General features: G+C 42.1%; 1 protein-coding gene across 1 annotated transcript; it reads right to left on the bottom strand.

Moving 5' to 3' along the window:
• Positions 1-502: 502 nt before the first annotated feature.
• On the bottom strand, positions 503-3,719 carry LOC145793180 (uncharacterized). The gene is made up of 2 exons (XM_082875932.1): positions 2,935-3,719; positions 503-539 (listed from the first exon to the last, which is right to left on the bottom strand). Exons 1-2 carry the CDS (start codon positions 3,717-3,719, stop codon positions 503-505), a joined length of 822 nt encoding a protein of 273 aa, XP_082732058.1.
• Positions 3,720-16,597: the final 12,878 nt, after the last annotated feature.

Below are 16,597 nucleotides of genomic sequence, written 5' to 3'. Positions count from 1 at the left end.
CCGAATTCCAGATGGTGGTGGATGCGGCCGTCGCCAGGAGTCTGGCTGGTCAAGAGCCTGGGGGGGTGGGCCCATCAAGGAAGACTGCTGGGGGTAGGACGGAATCAGAGGTGATTGAAAGCTTCCAGCAGTCCGACTTCTATAAGCACGAAATGGCCGAGTTCTGGGACAGCGGTTGGAAAATGTTCAAGCGTAGAGCTGAGGAGCTGTTCCCAAACTTGGACCTGAGTAGTGTGACAATAGGCGAGGATGATGTGGCCCAGACCCCCCTGGACGAAGGCGTTGAAGAAGAGGATCTAGCATCCAGCGAGGAAGAGTAGCCAAGGAGAAGAAGATCTGGACGTGCTCTGTGGTTTGTTTGTTTTTTTTTTTTTTTTGGTTGTAAACACATTGTAAAGGAATAAATGAAGGTATGGAGAATTTAACTGTAATGAAGTTGTGTACAAAGATTATTTAATTGTAATGGATGAATGTATAGCCAGTTGAATTTTGTGTATTTTGCTTATGCTGCCAATGTGAGTGAAATGTTGTGATTAAAACTGGTCAAAAAGATTGGGTCAATAAAAAGATCGTGTAATGTGAAAGTTAAACATCATGAATGAAATGTTTATTTTGCGGAGTGCGATTGGAGTTGTATGAAAATTGAAAAGATAATGGAAAAAGTGGAGTAGGAGGCAGGTTGTAAATTGTAACTAACTAGTTGGCAAATAATCTGATCATTAGATGAAATACGTGAGAGTATATGGAGGATTTAACTCGGTTGTATTGTAACTAACGAGTTGGCAAGACGTGATCCTAAAACTGTGAAGAAGCTTCAGAATGTGACTAAGTGTTGAAAATGTGGTGCTGCTGGGCGTTGAAGTGTTCAGTCAGGCTGAGGCTTTTGAAGTGCTAAGTCTGGCATCCTAGAACTGTGAAGAAGCTTCAGAATGTGACTAAGTGTTGAAAATGTGGTGCTGCTGGGCGTTGAAGTGTTCAGTCAGGCTGAGGCTTTTGAAGTGCTCAGTCTGGCAGGGACCTTCGAAGTGCTTGGTCTGGCAGAGGCCTTCGAAGTGCTTGGTTTGGCAGAGGCCTTCGAAGTGCTCGGTCTGGCCGAGGCTTTTGAAGTGCTCGGTCTGGCCGAGGCTTTTGAAGTGCTCGGTCCGGCTGAGGCTTTTGAAGGGCTCGGTCTGGCGGAGGCTTTTGAAGTGCTCGGTCTGGCCGAGGCTTTTGAAGGGCTCAGTCCGGCCGAGGCTTTTGAAGGGCTCTTGAAGTGCTCGGTCTGGCCGAGGCTTTTGAAGTGCTCGGTCTGGCCGAGGCTTTTGAAGTGCTCCGATTGGCTGAGGCTTTTGAAGTGCTCAGTCCGGCGGAGGCTTTTGAAGGGCTCGGTCTGACCGAGGCTTTTGAAGTGCTCGGTCTGGCCGAGGCTTTTGAAGGGCTCGGTCTGGCCGAGGCTTTTGAAGTGCTCGGTCTGGCCGAGGCTTTTGAAGTGCTCCGATTGGCTGAGGCTTTTGAAGTGCTCAGTCCGGCTGAGGCTTTTGAAGGGCTCGGTCTGGCCGAGGCTTTTGAAGTGCTCGGTCTGGCCGAGGCTTTTGAAGGGCTCGGTCTAGCCGAGGCTTTTGAAGTGCTCGGTCTGGCCGAGGCTTTTGAAGTGCTCCGATTGGCTGAGGCTTTTGAAGTGCTCAGTCCGGCTGAGGCTTTTGAAGGGCTCGGTTTGGCCGAGGCTTTTGAAGTGCTCGGTCTGGCCGAGGCTTTTGAAGTGCTCCGTTTGGCTGAGGCTTTTGAAGTGCTCGGTCCGGCCGAGGCTTTTGAAGTGCTGCAAGTGGAAAAGTTATTGGGGCCACATAGAAACAATTGAATTACGAAAACCGAGGCCATCAGTCGGGATTTACATTATGTATGGAAAGGGGAATACAACAATGTTGACAATACAAAATATGAACTTATTGGTAGTAACGCTTCAAATGTTCTGCATTCCAAGGATGGGGCAGGTCTCGGCCTTCCATGTCTTGAAGTCGGTAAGTGTCTGGTCGTGGTCGGGCTTTCACAACGTAGGGCCCCTCCCATTTGGCTGCCAGTTTGCCCTCGGTTGGATTCTTTGTGGCAAGAGTCACTTCTCGCAAGACAAGGTCCCCTACGGAGAACTCTCGTGGTCGAACTCGGCGGTTGTAGTGTGTTCTCATTTTCTGCTGGTACAAAGCCGATCTGATGGCAGCGGTCTCTCTGAGCTCTTCGACGAGGTCCAGGTCTGTTCGGTGGAGTTCGTCGGCTGCGGCCAGATCCGGATGTAAAATCCTAGGAGTGGGCAAACCGACTTCTACCGGAATAACCGCCTCAGCGCCATATGTTAAGCGAAAAGGGGTTTCACCAGTGGGAGTGCGAGCAGTGGTTCGGTAAGCCCAGAGTACATTTGGCAGTTCCTCAGCCCAAAGGCCTTTAGCAGCTTCGAGCTTGGTTTTGATGATTTTCAGGAGGGAACGGTTGGTGACCTCAACTTGGCCGTTTGCTTGGGGGTGACCGGGGGAGGAGAAGCACGGTTGGATCTGGAGATCTGCACAAAATTTTCTGTACTTCGCGTTATCGAATTGTTTGCCATTGTCAGAGATGATGGCTTGAGGGATGCCAAATCGGCAAATGATCGATTGCCAGATAAACCTGGTGGTGTTTCGCTCGGTGATTGTGGCAAGGGGTTCAGCCTCGACCCATTTGGTGAAGTAATCAATAGCAACGATTACGAACTTGGTCTGACCTCGACCGGTGGGAAGCGGACCGACCAGGTCGATCCCCCACTTGGCAAACGGATAAGGGCTGTAGAGTGTGATCAACTCTGTGGGAGGGGCGTGAGGGATGTTGGCGAAGCGTTGACATTTATCGCATTTGAGCACGAAGTCGGTCGCATCCTGATTGAGAGTTGGCCAAAAGTACCCAGTACGGAGTATCTTCTGGGCAAGGGACCTGCCTCCTGAGTGATTGCCACAAATCCCCTCATGGATCTCCTGCATTACGTAAGTTGCTTGCGCTGGATTGAGGCACCGTAGATATGGCCGGGAGAAGCCGCGTTTGTACAATATATCGTCGATAAGGACGTAATTGGAGGCGCGGGATCGGACTTTGGAAGCCTGCAGCTGGTCATCTGGGAGTGCTCCTGTGGTCAAGAATAGGAGGATGTCGGACGCCCAAGGGATAGGTTCATTTTGAATGCACTGTATGGCTTGTAGATCGGGTGAAACGGCCGGGTGGTGTAGATATTCAACGCGGACATCATGGCTGAGGGTGGGATGGTCAGCCGAAGCCAATTGATCCATCTCATATGCTTTGGAGTTTTCTGCCCGAGGAATATGCCTGATGTGGAAGGTAGTGAAGAGGCGAGCAAGGGGGAGTGCCAGGTCTCTGTAAGCTCGCATCGTATCATCCTTGGTGTCAAAGTCCCCCGTCATCTGACCGACGACGAGTTGGGAGTCGCTGAAAACTCGGAGGTGGCTGACCCCTATGTCCTTGGCAAGGTGGAGTCCTGCTATTAGTACCTCGTACTCGGCTTCATTGTTGGTTGCTTCAAACAGGAAACGGAGGGCACATTTGAAGTGGCCGCCCTCAGGAGAGGTGAGCATGAGGCCGGCACCGCTTCCTTCTCTTCGGGACGACCCGTCAACATTGAGAGTCCAAGAATGAGGATCTTCTGGCTCTGTTGGAGCTGATAGGGGCGGAGGTGTGGTAGTTGGGGTTGGTCTGGTGAACTCCATGATGAAGTCAGCTACAGCCTGCCCCTTGATTGCTGTCCGAGGGCGATAAGAGATGTCAAACTGGCTGAGTTCTACGGACCACTGCATCAGTCTGCCTGAGAGTTCTGGCTGCTGCATGACTTTCTTCAGGGGCTGGTCGGTGAGGACCACTATGGAGTGGGCTTGGAAGTATGGGCGGAGTCGTTTAGAGGCAATGACCAAGGCCAGGGACAGTTTTTCCAGCAAGGGGTAGTTCTGCTCCGCGCCCCTGAGAGCTCGGCTAATGTAATAGACCGGTCGTTGGACCGAGCCATCTTCTCGAAGGAGAGCTGCACTGACTGCGGTTCCTGATAATACTGCTAGGTAGAGAAAGAGGGGTTCGCCCGTGATTGCCTGGGAGAGAAGGGGGGGTTGGCCATGCATTGTTTTAACTTTTGGAAGGCCTCCTCGGATTCAGCTGTCCATTCAAAAGTCTGCCGAAGAACTTTGAAGAAGGGCAAGCACTTATCTGTCGCGCGGGATATGAAGCGGTTAAGGGCCGCCACTCGGCCGGTAAGCCTCTGAACTTCTTTGATCGTCCTCGGCGACTGCATCTCGACTAAAGCCTTGATCTTCTCAGGGTTAGCCTCGATGCCGCGCTGACTGACCATAAAGCCCAAAAATTTGCTAGACCCTACGCCGAAGGCGCACTTCTCTGGGTTGAGCTTCATCTGGTATTTGCGCAAGGTGGCGAAGGTCTCACGTAAATCAGTAAGGTGATCGGAGGAGTACTTGCTTTTGACTAGCATGTCGTCGACGTAGACTTCCATATTCCGGCCTATTTGGTGATGGAAAACGGTGTTAACCAGCCGCTGATAAGTGGCCCCAGCATTCTTCAATTCGAACGGCATTACACAGTAGTGGTAGGTACCTCGGTCGGTAATAAATGATGTGTGCTCCTGGTCAGATGTGTGCATCAAGATTTGGTTGTATCCAGAGAAGGCATCCATGAAGCTGAGCATTTGATGACCGGCTGTGGCGTCGACCAGCAGATCTATGCGGGGAAGGGGGTAGCTGTCTTTGGGACAAGCTCGGTTCAGGTCAGAGTAGTCGACACAAAGTCGCCACCTGCCATTGTGTTTGCGGACGAGGACCACATTGGATAGCCATCGAGGATAGTCCACGTTTTTGATGAATTGGGCCTCGAGGAGTTTGTCAACTTCGGCGGCTATAAGGGTGTTGCGCTCCGGATGGAAAATGCGTTGTTTCTGGCGGTGGGGTCGAAAATGGGGTTCGATGCTGAGGCGATGGGTTATGAAGGAGGGGTCGATGCCTGGCATGTCAGAGTGGGTCCAGGCGAAGACATCTCTGTGCTCGGTTAAGAGAGCAGTAAGGTCGGCCTTGGCCTGGGCGGGTAATTGGCTGCCGATCCTGGCGGTTCTGATTGGGTTGGTGGGGTCGATGTTGACTTCAACAAGTTCCTCTACAGGTTCACCTCTGACCAGCTCATCTTCGTCTCGGACGTCAAGCCCTTCGATGATCATGGCCTCTTTTAGCTTGACTTCTTTGAGCGAGGCGACATAACACTCCCTGGCCATGGTTTGTTCGCCTTTGACAGTTCCGACGCCGAGATCGGTGGAAAATTTCATGGCCAGATGATATGTGGAAGTGATGGCTTGGAAGGCATTTAGGGCTGTGCGGCCAAGGATAATGTTGTAAGCGGAGGGGCAGTCGACCACAAGGAAGGTGAGCAGCTTAGTGGTCTGCCGCGGGTGCTCGCCGATGGTGATAGGCAGATCGATGGAGCCGATGGAGGTCACTCGGTCGCCGGTGAAGCCGACCAGAGGGGTTTGGAGAGGGGACAAGCTCTCTTCCCCAATCTTGAGTTGGCGGAAGCAATTGAGGAAGATGATGTCTGAGGAGCTGCCGTTGTCTATGAGGACTCGTCTGACTTTGTAGTTGGAGAGGATGGCGGAAATGACAAGGGGGTCATCATGTGGGTAACGGACTCCTGCACAGTCGGTATCGGTGAAGGTGATGGGTTCGATCCATTGTTTCGACTGTTTGGGAGGTCGGTCCACCGTCGCCACTGCTTTGTCTGAGCCTTGCCTGATTTTTCTGAGTTCTGCCTTCTGAGCCGAGCGGGATGGCCCCCCGCAAGCAAGGCCCCCCGAAATGACTCTGATTTCTCCGACTGGTGGAGGGGGATTGCCCGGAGGCCGAGGCTATGGTGGGGGGCGATCGTGGCCTTCGTTTGGTGGGGCTTGATTGCGTGGTGGTGTGCGTCGGCGATTGTTCCTGGGATGGTCAGTTCTTTGTCTCTGTGGGGGACGGGGGTCTGTGAATCGGCTGAGGCGGCCCTGGCGGATGAAGGTCTCGATCTGGTCTTTGAGGTTAATGCACTCGTCGGTGGTATGGCCATGGTCTTGGTGGAAGCGGCAGTATTTGGACTGATCTTTCCGGGTGGAAGGGTTTCGAGACGGTAGGGGCCATTTGAGGGGGTAGTCCCGCTGGATCTGATTGAGGACGTGCTCTATGGGGGAGTTGAGAGGGGTGTACCGCTCGAACCGACCGGGCGGTCGGGTCGGAGTCGACCGGTCAGTTCAGGGGGGGAGGTCATTATAGTGGGGTGTTTGGCTATTATACTGGGCGATTCTGGGCTCGGAGTCTTTCCTCTTTTCTCTGGGAGTCGGATTTTTAGGAGTCGGCTCTTGCCGAGCGGCCAGGGAATCTTCAGCATTCATGTATCTCTGGGCTTTGGACAATAGAGCTGCCATGGTGGTTGGAGGGTTTTTGGAGAGGGAGAAAAGGAAATCAGACGACCGCAGGCCGGCCATAAAGGCGGTGAGGATGACCTTGTCGACATTCTCCGCTACTTGAAGGGCTTCGGTGTTGAAGCGGGTGACAAAACTGCGGAGTGACTCCCCCTCGGTCTGACGAATGTTAAGGAGCTGGGTGGCTGGGCGCCTCTGACGCTGGGCTCCAATAAAATGGCTCAGGAAGGAGTCATTGATGTGTTGAAAGGTGGAGACGGAGTCCGCCGGTAGCTGGCTAAACCACAGCCGAGCTGATCCCTTTAGTGTCACTGGAAAAGCTCGGCACATGATCTCGTCAGGGAAGGCTTGGAGGACCATGAGGGTGCGGTAGGTTTCCAGATGGTCGACTGGGTCCGTCGTGCCATCGAAGGAGTCAATGGTAGGCATCTTGAACTTGGCAGGCAATGGTTTGTCGCGGATGGAGGCAACAAAAGGCGAGTTGGTGGTGGCTGAGGGCTTGTGCTGAATGTTCTGCATGACGCCTTATAGTTGGAGTTTCATAGCTCGGATTTCAGCGTCCCAGAGGGGAATATTGTCGCCATGGTCGGCCAATGGAGGCTGGACACTGCTAGCTTCCCCCTCAGGGGTCAGTGCTGCGACTGGCGGGCGTGGAGGTGGAGGTGGTAGGTTTTCATGTTGGGGAGGAAGGAGCTGCGAACCTTCTGGGTTAGGCGGAGGGGGTTGTGGAGCAGTATGGCCTGGGGTTGTTCCTTGGTTGGGTGGAATGTTTGGAGGTGGAACGGGGGGGTTTCTTTGGAGTAACGCATTGATCAGGGCCTGGTTTTGTTCGGCCATGCGGTTGATGCTGTTGGTGAGTTCGATGATGTATTGTGGTGGGTTGGTTGGGTGGGAAGGATCTGTTTGGTGATCGGCGGCGTTGTGGTGAGAAGCCATGGACCTAGTCGTGACCATACACCTGGACGGGCAAGAGGGGAAGGTGATGGTGAGAAGGGAGGGCTCCGGCGGTAGTGAACACAACTAGCGCACGAATAAACCACTAATTTCCCACAGACGGCGCCAACTGATAGGGTTATAAGTTTCTGCTTCCCGGGTGGATGGGTCGGACCGGTCCAGGCTCTTTAGACTCTGGCTCAGGGTGATGACTCCGTCAAGTGACCTGCATGCAAGCCCAGAGGGGAACGGGGTAGTCCCCCAGTGAACCCTCCAGTGTGAGAATTAGTAGAGTAGGAGAAAAACTGTGTAGAGAGAGATCGAGAGAGAGAGATAGCTTAACCTTATTCTTGTCCTCCTATCCTTGCTTATATTCTTTAGTTATCATTTTTCCTGTCTCTTGTGACGTGCTTTTCTTCGCCGAAAGCCTGTGTCGTAGCTTACCTTGTTCAGGGTGATGGAGGCTCTGTTCCGGCGGGGGGGTGCTGTCGTAATAAATGCTGTGATGGGATGCATTAATGGTAATGTGTTGTGATAATAACTCTGCAGATCTTTGTCTGCTGATGTGGCCCGTGTCCCACCTACCATGTGCCCAAATGCCATTGGCCCTCCATGTCTAGATGGCCTCCAGCTGTCCTGGGCTTTGCCAACCGGCTTATGCCATTGGTCCCAAGCGATGGGTTTGGGGTGGTTTACTGTGGGCCGTATGCCTTGTGGGCCTATCCATGTCAATTGTCATTAGTTGAGAATTAACAAGAGGTATAACTTCGAAATCAGTTTGAGTAGGTGAATCGTGAGATTCATTATCATTTTCTGGTAAATGAGTAGGATGTGAATAAACAGGTTTGTTAAACTGAGAAGTTGTAGAATTATCAATTCCTTTGAGTTTATTTTGAGAAGTTTGACCAAGATTGATTTGGCTATTGTTTCGAAATAGAAGAGTGTTAAATATTCCATCTTCAGTTTCAATTTCAGTGGGGACACTGGATGTACTATGCCTAGAAGATTGACTACGATTAAATTTAATACGTATTGAACCATCAGTGAATTGTTGAATATCTTGGATATCTTGACTAGTGGATTGTTGTTGGTTATGTTTATAATTTTCATTAACAGTTATCCATTGATCAGGGAGAGTGATATTTTTCCATTCAATCATTTGAGGAACATTGATATTAGTATCATTGTTATTAGTTTGGATTAACAAAGTTTTATCTTTTGGACTTTTATGTAAAGCTTGAACATTTAAATTGGTTTTAATGCATTTATAATGAACACGATAAATTAAAGCAATATTATGGGTTTTTTTTTTCCATATTAGTAAATGAACCATGTAATTGGATGTTTAATGTTAAAGCATCTAAAATATGAGGATCTCGCAGACTAAGAGTAAAATTACGAAAACAATTAAAATGTATGGGTCCTTTATGAAGACCAGTTTCTACCATTCCCATTAAACTATCATTGTAATCAATAAAACGAGCATCTTGTAAACATAATAAAACAGAAGTATTTTTACCTTGTGGAGTTAATGGATTTATTCCAACTTGAACTAATCCTAAATGAATAAAATTATGACCAGATTTTAAATGTCTTCTAATAGTATTAGCATCAAGTAAACGACATGTTTCTCTAGGTTTTTCTAATGCATAAACTTGTTCTGTTGTTTTAACATGCAGATTAACTTTGAATGTGTCTTGCAGAAAAGTAGTTCTATAAATTTCTTTAATTGATAATTTTGGTATATTCCAATTTAAATCAATTTTATCATTTTGTATTTCTACATCTTCTTCATTAATTACTAATCCTTGATTAGGTAAAGAGGGCAAAGTTATTGACGACCTAAAACTGACTGAAAAGTTACTTCTAAATAATCGATTCATTTTTCTTTGAATTAAACGGGTTTACAGATATCTTAATACATTGTCTAAATTTTTCATGTTTTCACAGACTAGGTTTTCACACATACCCAGTTCAAAGGATCCCTAAAGTCCAACACTGCCTAAGCAAAGGACTTACCTAGGACAGGGACGAAGGTTGGGTGGCTAGTTACAAAGTAGAAAACACAGATAGAATTTTGGATAGATTAAGAAGACTGAAAACCAGATTAATCAGAAAGAAAATAGAATTGACTGATCAGAAGTGGCAAAGCAGTAAGCAATAGATAATAACATAACTTGGCTCTGATACCAAATGGGGTAGAAGCAAGGAAGAAGGTGATGCACAGATGATAAACAGATTTATATAAACAGATTTATATAAAAATACAAAAAAAAAATACTAAATTCTCATTTTTTTTTTTTGTATTTTTGCATTTAGTGAATTTTTAAAGGGAAAATTAGTCTAGGGTCCCTCTCCCACTTTTCGTAATGGAAGAGATCCACAAAATTATTTTTTGATGTCTAAGGTCCCTAAACATATATCAAAGAAATTTAACTCTTTGTCTATCCTCCTCTGCTGCAGAGCAGCACTTCCTCCGATTGGTGGTGTCGTCTCTCTCCTCCTCCGATCGGCTCTCCATTGAAGCGTTCGCTGCGAGCTCGAAAAGGCTGTCGCCACTGAGGAGAATGACGACGAACGGCCAGCTAACGGCGAGGCGCGGTGAAGCCGATCTGAGTTCATATCTTCACATTTTCTTGTTGCATCTGTCTAGCTACTGAAATTTCGTCTATAGTTGATTCTCCATTCTTGTCCCTTGGCATGAATAAGACCGAAAAAGCTCTTGCAAAACATACAGCTCCATCAGATGCTGGTGAGGCTAGTCTAATAGAGCATGTGCATCATGATATCAACCAGGAATCAACAGATGGTTCCACTAGTATCGAAACTAGTTCTGAATATGTTGCTGTGGGATTACATTCTCGTGTTGACTCTGATATTGGAACCAAAAAATGGCAAGTAGGAGAGGATTCATCTACTGATAGCATTGTTTTCGCTAACTGTTCCTTACATAAGCCTAGAGAAGAAAAGTTGGAGGACTCGACAAACTCAGAAAATGCTTTCCTGGAAGATTATCAAGGTGCATCAGTCATAGCAGCTAATGCCTCTGTAGCTGGGCGTGTTATAGAACCTACTCTTGTGATGTTTGAGGTAATTTTGTCAAGGATTCATATTATACTGTCTTTGTTGGTGGTGTTTTGACTGTTTATTCTATTGTATTAATTTTTTGTTTATTTTTGCTATTTTTGTTTATTTACCATTACTATTATTAAGTATTGTCATTACTATTAGTAATGGAAATTGTAGTTGTTTGTTGCTGGATGGCATCAAACTTGACAGGATTAAGAGTCATTGGAAAAAAGAATAATATAAAAAGAAGGCAAAAGATTTGGAAAGACAATTACTGAGCATGGATGTGTAAATGCTAACTCCAGAAGATACTTGTGAGTTGTGACCATACTAGTTATTAAGCGGATGAAGAGTTGGGACCAACACAATTTTCTCTGGACCAACACAATTTTCTCTGAACCAGAGCACTAGTTCAACCCAGAGAAAATTGAGTCCAAACTAAAGAATTTCTCTGGACCAACCCAATTTTCTTTGGACCCTCCCAGTGTCCCTGACTCATCTCCAGAAGTGCATCTGAGGACTGTATTTGTTCCTCTGCTAAGTTCATCTCCTGTATAGTTTAGCATGTAACGTTTTGATCAAGCCTCTACTTTGAACTGAAATTTCTCTAGGTTGGTCCACAGAAATTCTCTGGTTTGAACTGAAATTTCTTTGGGTTGGTCCAGAGAAATTCTCTGATTTGGATTGAAAATTTCTCTGGTATTAAGTTAAGGATTGGAGATGCTCTAATGGATCTTGTTCGATCCTGTGTCTATGTTGGGTTTTAATGGTTTGGTTGTGGGATTCTTTTAAAGTGCATGTTTATACACAAATATATGTGTCTATAAATGTATATTTCTGCTTATGTTAGTTATACTTATTTTTATCAGTCTCTTGGAGTTTGAGTTGCATCTAGTAAATTTCAACTGGTCTTCAAGTGTTTTATAGTGGTGGATGTATGGCTGGTCTTTCAGTTTCTAGAAAATTGGTCAAGATTGTGAACATCTTTTTTGAAATTTTGGGAATCGTTTCTTCTACTGATTATTTAGTTATCCTTTGGTTTCCTATATTTAGTTTTATGGATTATTCATAGTTGATATATGTACCAGATATTTATCTGTCTATGTTATTTTTGGTTGAATTTTCTCAGGGTTAGAAGTATATGTCATGTAACTGGGATTTTGGGATTGGAATTTAGAATCTTGTGTTTGATTTTCGTTGGTAATTGGGATTTTTTTTTTAGAGCGGGATCCTGATCTTGTTGTTGAGGCAATGCCTTCTAGCAATTCCTCTCAGTCAGCAAGGTCAATGCCATCGTCATCTTCAACTTCAAATGACCAAGCACGATCGCGTAACTCAGGTAGAAAATTTTGGGTTATTCTATTAACATGAAAAAGATTAATGAAGAATTGCACATCTCTATTTAGATACAGAAACAGGCAATCATTTCCTTCCCAGAATTGTCATCAATCTATTCTCAACATCTTCAACTCAGAGAATTTCCCTGGACCAGAATTTCTCTGGACTAAAATTTCTCTAGATCAATGTTGAGGGACCTTAGACATTATGAAAATATTAGATGTCCTTTTTACTATAAAGTCTTAATACGAGGGACCTTAAAAAAAAAAAACCCCATTTTTAAAAGATTTTTTCACAAAAATTATACTTTTTATGTGTATTTATGTTAGGTGTGTCTAAAAAAAATGCTTACAATATTAAAAAAATTCAGTAAAAACAAAAAAACACGGAAAATAAGAAAGTAGAATTTTCTGAAAATTATTTTTGAAAAAATGGAACCAAATAAGCTGATTTTGATTATTATTTTCATCCATTATTTAATTTTGTTCAAACTTTCTTCAAGGATTTAGGGTTTCAAAATAACAAAAAATAATCAGTGTGTTTGGTTTGAGTTTTCTGGATTAAGTTTTTTTAAAACTGAGTTTTTTGGTTTTCGTATTTTTTTGTTTTTAGTGAATATTTTTAAAATTTTAAACATTTTTTTTTTACTTTTTTAGATGCACCTTTCTTAGATATATTTAAAAAGTAAAAAAATTGTGAAAAAATATTTTAAAAAATTAATAAATACATAAAAATACAAAAAATGTACTGAATTATTATTTTTTTTATATATATTTTTGGTATTTAGTGAATTTTTAAAATATTTTTTTTACAATTTTTTTACTTTTTAGGTGTATTTATGTTAAGTGTGTCTAAAAAGTAAAAAATAAAATATTTTTAAAAATCAATAAAAACAAAAAAAAAACACGAAAAATAAGGAAGTAGAATTTTCTGAAAAGTATTTTTGGAAAAATAGAACCAAGCAAGCTGATGTTGATGATGATAGTGAGTTTTGGCAGGATGTATTGGAGTTTTGGAGGGAAGAAGAAGAAGAATAAGAAGAATAAATAACTTTGATCTCTTGGAGAAGAAGATACAGAGAGTTGAATAGGAATAATTGATTATGGTGTACCATGAGAAGTAAAAAAAAAATAGGATTTAATATGTGTTGTCCTTATTTGTAAATTCATATTTGTTATCCTTATGAATTTAAATTAGACGTATTGAGAGTTGGATAGAATTGAGTAAAAAAATTAAAAAAGTACAAAGCGGTCTAATCTAGACCAAATCACACTATTTGGTTTGATTTTATTTTTTGAATGTATGGTTTGGTCCTTATTCTTAAAATAAGTGAATCATATTTTACAATTCGATTGATGATTTTATGATTATGGTTTCGATTTGGAACCAAACCAAATTGTTTATATATATATATATATATATATAAGATGTTAATTATGGTAGACATTGAAGTATCTTATTAGAGCATCTCCAACGAGCTATTTTTGCTATAATATATAGTATATATCTCACAAAGGGGAACTTACGTATAAGTCCCAATAGGTGGACTTATTGTCCAATAGGTGCTGTGAGAATTAATGGCATTTTTCATCAAACATTATAAAAAATCGTCACTAATTGTTAATTTTTAGTGACGATTTGAAAATTTTATCACAAAAAAGTGTCATTAATTATAAATTTTAGCGATAGTGCAAAAAAATCATCACAAAAAAAGTTACTAATTTTTAACTTTCAGCGACAGTTTGAAAAAATTTGTCACAGAAAAACGTCACTAATTGTAAGTTTTAGTGACAATTTATAAAAATCGTGACAAAAAAAATCACTAATTGTCAATTTTTAGTGACATAAAAAATCGCTACAAAAAAATTATTTTTAATGACAATTTTATTAGGACTTATTTTCAATAGGATTTGATGAGAATTAAATCCAACTATTATGACCTATTAGCAGTTTACCCTAATTTTTTACTCTCTCCAACGAGTTAACTACTGCAATAACTCTTTCAACAAGATTCTTTTGGACCAATTACACTTGGATAGGGTTCTAAATAAATCAAGCCGAGCCGAGCTAAACTTTCGAACTCAACTCGTTTACTTATCGAGCTCGACTATTGAGTTCAAGCTCGACTCGATAGGTCGACTCATTGATGTTAATAAAATTTGAGTTCGGCTCGACTCGATAAGATTTTTACTTATATTATTTAAATAAAAAATATATATTATTTATATTATTTAATACATAAATAATGTATTTATGCTATTATTTGTATATTATATATTTATTATATAATTTAAATAAAGATAAATAAGCCGAACTTATTCGAGTTCAAACTCAACTCGTTTACTAAACAAGCCTACTATTCAAACTCGAGCTTAGCTTGTTTACTAAACAAGTCGAGCCGAGCCGAACCCTTAACGAGCCGAGTTGAGCCAGCTCGCGAACAGCTCAATTTGTTTGCAGCCCTACATTGGGAGAGTCTTAAAAGGCTCTTTCAGCTAATTTGTGTAGATACATATGTAAAATAAATAGTAACATTGGAGCACATAGATGAAAAGTTAATTAGGTAAAATAAAGAGTTTACATTTTTTATCATTTAGCTAGTGAAAAATGAAGAGTGGTATCAGAGTTGCTCTTAGTATCTTATATATTCATAAGTTGTTAGCCATTTTACCTACAATTGTGCTATTGTATAATAGTAGAACAATAGCGGCCCAGGTTAAGACCTAACCTTTTTATACTCCTTGGTTTGGAGTCTAGTATCTTTTGTTGTTGTTTATATTTATTCTAGTCTAATATTGTTGTTTGGGAGTTGAGAATGTGGGTTTGAACTTGTTTTTTAGGCTTAGTACTTTTTGAGGAGATTATGTCTGTTTGTTCTTCGGTTCACTCGAGCGGTAAATTGGTCACTCGAGCAGTCTTTCATTTCTCCCAGATGTTGTGTTTGCAACCTAGGATTCTGAAAGGGGGTTATTCTTCGTTCGAGCAATCTGATTGTAGTCTGAAATACTGAGAGTTTATATTCTTCGCTTGAATGATTTTTTGGTCACTCAAGCGGTCTATTTTGCAGGGATAATCTTCTGGGATTTTGGTTTCTTTACTCGAGCAATATTTTGTGTTTGATGCTCGAACGGTCTATTTATATAAAGTTACGGGAAAAATATTTTTTATCACTTTTCTACTTTCTCTCTCTCTCTCTCTCTCTCTCTAAAAGTTGTCTAGACCCATTTTTTTGTTCTCTCTCTCTAAATTTCATATTTTAAATCTCCGATCTACCCAAATTCGTGAATCTCGCCACCTTGGTGCTTTGGGATAAAAGGTAGAGAACAAGGAGGTGATCCTTCTAATTTGAAAAGTTCAAATTTTGATATTCATCAAGTTCGGGGATTTCATTTGTCTCTCTTTTTACTATTGAGGTAGGGATTCCTTTAATGTTTTTACATGATATTTAGCTTTGTTATATGCTCCTTGAATAGTGTAGCAATTTGGGATATTTGGGGTTTGATTTGGACTTGATTTGAGTTTGAAATGAATTATGAAAGAGGGGTTTTGGGATGTGTTGTTTTAAAAGATTGTGGGATGGTTATGCTGATATGTAATATTGGAAATTATGGAATTTCTCCTGAAAGAGGATTTTTGGATAAAACAAATGTTCTTTTGAAATATTGAAAATCCTTGGGATTGATTAGTTTTGGAACAAAGATGAAAAATGGTAGGATTGTGGAATAATGATGTAATTCATGTTTGATTAGGAAGAATGAGTTAACATGTATTATTACTCCTATGTTGAAATTTTTGAAAATTATATTTGTTGCTTGAAATTTATCTTTGAATAGAGATATCTGTTTTAGGCTATCAGCTATTTTAGGCTATCAGTGAAGGATAACATTGATTGTTGTAGAAATTGCATGAAAACTAGATTAATTGAAACCATTTACTCATGCATTGCATTTTGACACTTGTTTCATATTCTTATATTGAAAATGTATCGTTTTGAGAAAAATGGGTGAATACCGTGGTGAATATGGTTAGGGGTGGTAGTTGTGGTTCTTGTTATGTTGGCATGTGTATTCTCGGTAAAAGTCCAGAAATCTGCGAAATTAGGTGCCGATCCTTCCAGTTAGTACTGGTAAAATGACTTTGGTAGTGCTTGTATAACTTACTGGCAACCATGTACCTATAGATTCCCATTGTGTGTATCCACTACCCTGTTTTCTGTTTTGGAAGTAATGGTTTATGAATTGAATTATAAACATGGTATTTCATTTTGGAAAGAGAAAACATATAATGTTTTGGTAAATGGCATTCATGTGTATTCACCATATGGTTTTGTTAAGCATCATATAGAGCATTAAACTTATTTCTACTGAGTATTGGCTTACCTTGTAACGCCCTCAAAATAATACATAAAACCCATCACTTTAGACATGCATTGATATAAAAGAAACCAACCATTTCTATTCATCCGAGTAATTCTTACAACTGTATTACATGTTAACAACAAAAGCAAATGCCCTAAGGGCTTACAGCTTTCCAAGTCAACACCTGGTTACACAAAAGAAGAGTACTAACTCTATACAAAATAAGCCCTTGGCTTGATATACATGTAATACAAACAAAATAAACAAAAAGAAAGAATCTTCAACTCTCATCATCATCCAAGCTATGTCCTTGGAGGTGGCATACTACCTGTACCTGAAAATAATATCCCATAAAGGGTGAGCCAACACCCAGTAGAGATATGCTAAACACAGTATGACCAATGACTAAGACATTAGCAATTGATAAATGTTCAATTTCCATAAACCA

This window comes from Camellia sinensis, chromosome 6 (assembly GCF_055761805.1).
Source record: "Camellia sinensis isolate YWXY chromosome 6, ASM5576180v1, whole genome shotgun sequence".
Taxonomy (NCBI): Eukaryota; Viridiplantae; Streptophyta; class Magnoliopsida; order Ericales; family Theaceae; genus Camellia; species Camellia sinensis.
Note: the sequence above shows the minus strand (reverse complement) of the source record. Positions and strands in the feature narration are given on the sequence as shown.